General features: G+C 45.6%; 1 protein-coding gene across 1 annotated transcript; it reads right to left on the bottom strand.

The window, feature by feature from the left end:
* Nucleotides 1-1,691: 1,691 nt before the first annotated feature.
* On the bottom strand, nt 1,692-5,237 carry LOC310824785 (uncharacterized protein; the record flags this gene model as incomplete). The annotated part of the gene is made up of 5 exons (XM_083698035.1): nt 5,119-5,237; nt 4,474-4,661; nt 2,621-2,731; nt 1,973-2,113; nt 1,692-1,871 (listed from the first exon to the last, which is right to left on the bottom strand). Exons 1-5 carry the CDS (start codon nt 5,132-5,134, stop codon nt 1,692-1,694), a joined length of 636 nt encoding a protein of 211 aa, XP_083554161.1. The 5' UTR covers nt 5,135-5,237.
* Nucleotides 5,238-8,737: the final 3,500 nt, after the last annotated feature.

Below are 8,737 nucleotides of genomic sequence, written 5' to 3'. Positions count from 1 at the left end.
CCTGGATGTCTCCCACAGGCGGGGCGGGGCGGGGCGGGGCGGGGCGCTGGTGACAGTGTTCACGATGACGTACAAAACCGGACAGAAAGTCACACCTTGTTACACTGCTCTTGTTACAACCTCATAAAAAATAAACTAACAACATTTGTTAATGCCTTTCTCTGACTCTTGACTTACTGTCAATGTCTTTCCCATTTGAACGCAAATATACCCTCACCTATATACCCTCACCTATATACCCTTACCTAGCAAACATAGACCTATACCCTCACCTATATAACTTCACCTAGCAGATCTAGACTATATACCCTCACCTAGCAGATATAAACTATATACCCTCACCTAGCAGATCTAGACTATATACCCTCACCTAGCAGATCTAGACTATATGGCTCATCTCACAGATACGACTACATAAACTGGGCTAGTAACATCTTAGTCAGGCTAGTAGTAGTTAGTCAGGCTAGTGGTAGTTAGTCAGGCTAGTGGTAGTTAGCCAGGCTAGTAGTAGTTAGTCAGGCTAGTGGTAGTTAGTCAGGCTAGTAGTAGTTAGTCAGGCTAGTGGTAGTTAGTCAGGCTAGTGGTAGTTAGTCAGGCTAGTACCATTTCCTGTCTCCTAGCCCGACTGGCAGTACCCAAAATCCTTCAGTTCCATCCCTGTGGACGTGTAAACAGACACCGTTTATCATGGAGAAGGAAAACATCTGAAGCCTCCTAAGATCTCAACCCCAACAAAACCTACATTTATTTCTGGCCAAACGACTGTTAAGTGTTTTAATCCATAGAAAAATAAGTTTCACATCGTTTAGAATCTGGTTTTGTTTATTCATGATATGAAGATGAAAAAACACTGTTATTCCAAATCTGTGGAACAGAATAAAGACCAACCATAACACAACACACACACACACACAGGCTAGTGGTAGTTAGCCAGGCTAGTGGTAGTTAGCCAGGCTAGTGGTAGTTAGTCAGGCTAGTAACATCTTAGTACAAAAACAAAAGACAGTCCGTGGTGTAGAAGGCGTTTACTGACATTTCAGCCACCGGTCTGATAATCAGACTATTTCCCTTTGAAACAAGGACATTCACTGAATTCACTGATTCACTTTGTGCTCGCTGTACTCTGACTCACCTGAGTCTACTGAACAAGGCTGTGGTGATTTGCTGAGTCGTGTAATCAGGAGTGCTAGTCCTGGGTGAGAACAGGCATGCGCAGGCTGGGGTTAGGTAGGCACACGGGCCGGAGTTGCTAACCCCGGTCATGTGACTAAGCCCGGCATTACAAACGCTCCCTGAGAGAACAGATGTACAAACGCCATGACGACGCTTCCTCTATCACCGTGACGACGCTTCCTCTATCACCGTGACAACGCTACCTCTATCACCGTGACAACTGACATCAGTAATTCCTGTCATCACCATATAATGTCAGGTTTCAACACCAACCTGATTATGATGCTCACACACTCTATAGAAATAACATCACACACAAATAAATACATACCAGCAGACAGGCATTCATACACTAACACAACATAGTTCTCATTAAATACATCAAATAAATATGTCAATAAATAGTATAAATAGAGTATAAATAAGGACACATTAAAATAAACTGCTGGGGGGTCTCAGCCCCTGGCTGGGGGGTCTCAGCCCCTGGCTGGGGGGTCTCAGCCCCTGGCTGGGGGGGGTCAGCCCCTGGCTGGGGGGCTGATGTGGCGTAGGGAGCGAATCAGGTCGTGTGTGAAGGAGCGGAGGTGCAGCAGGGTGAGGTGGACGGCCACCTGGACCTCGTAGTCCCCAGAGAGACGCCACGCCAAGCCCGACCCCTCGGACGGCGCTGGGGGGGTCATCTGACCCAGCTCCTGCATCTGAACAAACACAGACGGTTAGTTTGAGGTTTACCAGTGTGTGTGTGTGTGTGTGTGTGTGTGTGTGTGTGTGTGTGTGTGTGTGTGTGTGTGTGTCTCACCCTGGTGATCTGTGTGTGCAGGTCTTTGAGGTCGGCCAGTAACTCTGTGACTGTGTGTGCTGTGGCCAGGCGCTTCTTTAGCGCCCCCAGCTGGTCCTGGTACAGCAGCACACCCTGCAACATGCGGCTCACACTCATCTCCTACAGGGGGCAGCAAACACACACGGTCACAGCACTGCAGTGGACACAAGGTCTGGTTCCTAGATGTGCAACATCGTCTCCAACAGAAGACGTTCTGGGGGATCGTTTCTGCAGACCAAGGAAACACGGTCTGGGGGCTCGTTATTATCTGGGTGTACCAGCGGTTGACCACCTGTTTTGACGTAAGATACGTCAAAAACTAATGACACGTTGCGTAAGAGTGAATTAGGACTTCCATGGCGGTGAGGCAGAATTTGACATTCACTTCAAGGGGTTAAGCTTAGGGGGAGTTGTCAGGGGAAGGCATCAGCAAATATTAGCATAAGCTACAACAATTTGCAAGAATTAGCACCAACAAATCCCCAGTGGATTCAAACCAGCGACGTTCGGGTTGCAAATTTATGCATACACGGCGATTTATGCATATACACACACACACACACACACACACACACACACACACACACACACACACACACACACACACACACACACACACACACTGACCAGGGTGAAGTGTGCAGACAAGGGGATGAGGACAGGTGCTTTGGAGATCCCTAGTGATGTCATCAGGTACTCCAGATTCTCTGTCTGGCTGGAGGGGTCCAGGGTCAGACCCTGGGAGGAGGTGAGGAGAGGAGAGGAGGGGAGAGGACGGGAGAGGAGGGGAGGGGAGAGGAGAGGAGAGGAGAGGACGGGAGAGGAGGGGAGAGGAGAGGAGAGGAGAGGAGAGGAGAGGAGAGGAGAGGAGAGGAGAGGAGAGGAGAGGAGAGGAGAGGAGAGGAGAGGAGAGGAGAGGAGAGGAGAGGAGAGGAGGGGAGGGGAGACGGGAGGAGAGGAGAGGAGAGGGGAGGAGAGGAGAGGGTTGTTGGTTGGTTTAATTGAAACAATGAGACAGTGAGACGCGGACGGCTGCTCTCCCTCTGACTTGTGCAGTACATTCCTCTCTCTACGTGCCACGACACGCCTCAACTGCACAAAAACACACTTGGGCCATTTCATTCCATGGCTTTACCACACTATCCAACCCACAGGTAAACAGGTCAACACAGACTTTACCACACTATCCAACCCACAGGTAAACAGGTCAACACAGACTTTACCACACTATCCAACCCACAGGTAAACAGGTCAACACAGACTTTACCACACTATCCAACCCACAGGTAAACAGGTCAACACAGACTTTACCACACTATCCAACCCACAGGTAAACAGGTCAACACAGACTTTACCACACTATCCAACCCACAGGTAAACAGGTCAACACAGACTTTACCACACTATCCAACCCACAGGTAAACAGGTCAACACAGACTTTACCACACTATCCAACCCACAGGTAAACAGGTCAACACAGACTTTACCACACTATCCAACCCACAGGTAAACAGGTCAACACAGACTTTACCACACTATCCAACCCACAGGTAAACAGGTCAACACAGACTTTACCACACTATCCAACCCACAGGTAAACAGGTCAACACAGACTTTACCACACTATCCAACCCACAGGTAAACAGGTCAACACAGACTTTACCACACTATCCAACCCACAGGTAAACAGGTCAACACAGACTTTACCACACTATCCAACCCACAGGTAAACAGGTCAACACAGACTTTACCACACTATCCAACCCACAGGTAAACAGGTCAACACAGACTTTACCACACTATCCAACCCACAGGTAAACAGGTCAACACAGACTTTACCACACTATCCAACCCACAGGTAAACAGGTCAACACAGACTTTACCACACTATCCAACCCACAGGTAAACAGGTCAACACAGACTTTACCACACTATCCAACCCACAGGTAAACAGGTCAACACAGACTTTACCACACTATCCAACCCACAGGTAAACAGGTCAACACAGACTTTACCACACTATCCAACCCACAGGTAAACAGGTCAACACAGACTTTACCACAAGCAACATGAGATGAAGACAGCAGACCTGGGTTTAATGGCCATGAACAGCTGTTCTACAGACGTTATAAGACCATGAACAGCTGTTCTACAGACGTTATAAGACCATGAACAGCTGTTCTACAGACGTTATAAGACCATGAACAGCTGTTCTACAGACGTTATAAGACCATGAACAGCTGTTCTACAGACGTTATAAGACCATGACAAGTCTGTGCCACCTCATGAACAGCTGTTCTACAGACGTTATAAGACCATGACAAGTCTGTGCCACCTCATGTTACTGATTTATCATTATTACATTGCTGACTGTTTGATGGTTGGTTGCTGCGTTGTTGAGGAGCTCGTGCTGAGCATTTCACTGCACCGTCTACAGCTGGGTTCTGTGTTTCTGATGAGGAAACTTTGATTTGACTCACCTGGGAGCTGACAGAGGTCTGGTGGACACTGGGGATGTCACGCAGGATCTTCTCCACCAAGGTCTTGGCCCGCTCCACGGTCCGCTTGAACTCTGGTGTGTCTGTGACAGAACTCTCCGGAACGGGAGCCGAGCAGACCAGCAGAGCCAGACAGCAGAACCACAGACAGCAGCACCACAATCCTACAACTGACACACCAAACTGACAGTTGGTAAACCTTGTTTCACACACACACACACACACACACACACACACACACATTACACACTAACACACACACTCTTTATTACACACTAACACTGTTCCTGAAACACTAACATACACACTCTATGTTACACATTAACACACACACACACACACACACACACACACACACACACACACACACACACACACACACACACACACACACACATTACACACTAACATCTTACTTCCCTGCCCGTGCAGACTCTCTTTACGAGTCTACGCACTGCATCAGATGAAGTTGTGTCGATATATTACTGTATGTTTTAGTTTCTTGAATTGACACATTTGATTGAAAACGCATCAAGCACAGTGAAATAATCCCGATAACTCGCTGGTTTGATTCGTCAGCATAAAGGGAGCATAAAAGTAGCGTCTGATGAAAAGAATATCACTTACGTTGGAGAGAGTTCATCCCGTGTCTGTGTGGTTTAGTCTGTTTGCCAAAGAGGGAAGACTTTCTTTCTTATCCCCCATTTGAATGACATTGAAGTATTTATACTGAATGAACGAAGCGGGAATTTCCATTGAAAGGAAGACATCCATAATCACTTCCCTCCAGTCACCGATTTCTTCAGAAGAACACTGACTCAATAAACGCTGCGATCAATTCAGAAAAAAACGTAACCTGTGAGAACAGATATGGATCTAACGTGGATCTAACCTCTAACATTTAATTAATAAATGAACTGTTTCAACTTTAAAATGGGAAAATAACATAATAACGTAAATCCTCGATGGTCCGGACTCACGTTGTGTTGCAATACCAGGTCAAGTTATTGCTGTTCTGAAATAGACCGACAAATGAAACCTTTTCATTTATTACTGCAACACGAAGTGAGTGACCTTTCTTTCCTGTTGTTATTGTCTTTATCAGGTCTTCACACCAACCACCAACTTCTCCAACTTTATTAAATAATATGTTGACTTTCTTTTATTATTCTGCTAATACAAACAGGCTACATGTTCATCTCATATACCAGGACTACAGGGTCAAATGAGAGCATGTCAGTAGTTCTGGGAGTTAGTCCTTCACAAGACCAGGTCTGATCACAAGAATTAAGGTCCAGAAAGGAACCAAGATTATAGGATTATGATACCAGATTAGGGTAAAAATTCCGAGATTACATTCGGACTAACAACCATAATGGTATTTGAGGTGTTTCCAAAACATGGATTATAAACTAGACTACTTCGAGGTCTGACTTAATCAATAAGAATTAATTCCGCTATCTTGCATCAACCTGCATGAACACCCTGGATATAGTCCCATATGTGAGCCCGTACACGTCATTAAAACATGACATTTCTAGGACGTGACACGTGACGCCACCGTTGTTGCTCCTGACCGCCCCGCCGACGTCCCCACGTGCTTCTGTTGACATGGCGACGGTGGAGGCGTGGTCTCCGAGCTTCCGGTTAGGCGGAAGTGGTAACCGCGTTCTTCCGGAGGCGCTGAGTCAGCCGGTTTACACAAGGAAGAATATTTCCATTTGCGTAAATCCAGATGAGTGAAGAAAGAAAGCTACAGGATTACACAAGTTGGCTCCATGCGCACACCGGTGCTTCAGGCTCTCTGACACGTGGACTCAGAGACTGAGATCTTTCTGTCAGATCAGGTTCAGAAGTTCAGAAGGCTCTCTGAGATCCAGTCTGACGTTCAGAAGTTCAGAAGGCTCTCTGAGATCCAGTCTGACGGTTCAGAAGTTCAGAAGGCTCTCTGAGATCCAGTCTGACGGTTCTAAAGGCTCTCTGAGATCCAGTCTGACGTTCAGAAGTTCAGAAGGCTCTCTGAGATCCAGTCTGACGGTTCAGAAGTTCAGAAGGCTCTCTGAGATCCAGTCTGACGGTTCTAAAGGCTCTCTGAGATCCAGTCTGACGGTTCTAAAGGCTCTCTGAGATCCAGTCTGACGGTTCTAAAGGCTCTCTGAGATCCAGTCTGACGGTTCTAAAGGCTCTCTGAGATCCAGTCTGACGGTTCTAAAGGCTCTCTGAGATCCAGTCTGCATGCACTGTCCTGCAGACAGCATTTGCTGGGCTGAGGTTGGTACTTAATGCTGGAAAAACCAAATGTTATTTACCAAATCACAGAAAAATCTATCTGATTTGTACTTATAATGATAATGTATATGTACTTTGGGTGGTGCCCCCATTGAGCGAGTCACTGTGTATGAATACCGTTTAGAAGCTTGTTAAAAAACTAAGATTTAAGGTGGACTTGTTTTACATTTGAGTGAGTGGTGAAGCCTGTTCTCCAGTCTAAGTTAGTTTCATCTTGTTTAAAGTCACTGTGCTGTTGGTAGCTTGTGTATTTTGCTGTGGCTATCCTGCCTCAAGCTCAGGAACCTAGTTTCTATTGGAAGCCATCCTTCTTCTATCATTGTGACTGCCTCTGGCCCCTGGTCTGAGCATCCATGACTTTATCTTATGATGACTGATGAATAGATGATTCACTTACTGAAGTTGCTTTGGATCAAGGCGTTTGCTGGGAATGTTTTCTTGGCACACAATCACCACTTGAATGCCACAGCCTGTTTGAGTATTGTTGCTGACCATGTGCATCCCTTCATGGCCACAATTGACCCATCTTCTAATGGCTACTTCCAGCATGATAATGCACCATGTCACAAAGCTAAAGTGGTCTCAAACTGGTTTCATGAACATGACAATGAGTTCAGTGTTCTTCAGTGGCCTTCCCAGTCACCGGATCTGAATCCAATAGAACACCTTTGGGATGTGGTAAAACGGGAGATTCACAGCTTGAAAGTGCACCTGAAAAATCTTTGTATGATGCAATCATGTCATCATGGACCAGAATCTCAAAGGAATGTTTCCAACATCTTGTGGAATCAATGCCACGAAGAATTGAGGCTGTTTTGAGAGCAAAGGGAGGCCCTACCCAGTATTAGTATAGTGTTCTTATGGTAAATTTCTATAGAAAATAAAGATTCCTAATTCCACAAAGGAAAGGTAGAGAGAGGATTAAGACCAGGATGGCCAGTGGTTGATTTGTGAGGGGAGAGTAGTGGAGATGTTTTAACGGTTACAGGAGGGAGCAAAGGTTGGAGAAAACAGATGACCAGGACATGGAACAGCAGGATATGGTCAACAGAAAAGAGAAGCAGGTAGAAATGTAACCAGTTGTGAACATTCCAAATGGACAGAACAAACAAGCTGAGAGCAGAAGATGGAAACCAGATACACTTATTCCGTAAGAGAAACAGGATAAGGGAGAGAGGGAGTAAAGATTTATTAAAACCCTAATAAACACTGTGATTGGTAGGTGAAGATAAGGTCAACCGTTCAGGCACCAGAATCACAGGACTAAACACAATGAGCTCATCACCAATGTCAGGTAACGTGAGATCTTTAGGAATGGGAGGGAAAACCAGGCCGTGACGAGATGTAGGAACCAGATGATATTGGTGGTTATAAATGACTTGCATATGAGGGAGGTAACCTATATTTGAATGTATAAAATGGCGGACTGAAATGATAACAGGGACCCCTTTGCAAACGTGTTCACTTTTATTACTTGTGAATAAAAGTCTCTGGATAAACCATCAGCTCTAGTCTTTGGCATTTTATTTCAAAGTATTTTTAACTTGGAATTCCACCACATTCTAATAAAGGGAGGCCCTACCCAGAATTAGTATAGTGTTCCTAATAAAGTGTTCAGTGAGTGTATGTGATGTATTGATTTCTGTATTTAACTGTGTTGCATTTTAAACATTTTTTTAAAGAAGATAAAGGACAGTAACAACTTGTGTGTTTAAGGAATCTTTGACTTGGTGTAATCAGGCAGCAGAGCAGTTCCAGACTCTGGGTCCAGCCGTGTGTCTGAACCCAGAACTGAGTTTTCAGCTCTTCTAGTGTTTTATCCCTTTATTCACCCAGTCTGAAGCAGGATAAACAGCATCACCATGTTAATTGGTTGGTAGATCTTGTCACACCTAACTTGATCACTCACCGTCACAGGATGTTCAGGACGTCACAGAAAATCAGGCCGACCACTTCC

Source organism: Argentina silus (assembly GCF_951799395.1).
Source record: "Argentina silus genome assembly, contig: scaffold_819, whole genome shotgun sequence".
In the NCBI taxonomy this organism is placed as follows: domain Eukaryota; kingdom Metazoa; phylum Chordata; class Actinopteri; order Argentiniformes; family Argentinidae; genus Argentina; species Argentina silus.
Note: the sequence above shows the minus strand (reverse complement) of the source record. Positions and strands in the feature narration are given on the sequence as shown.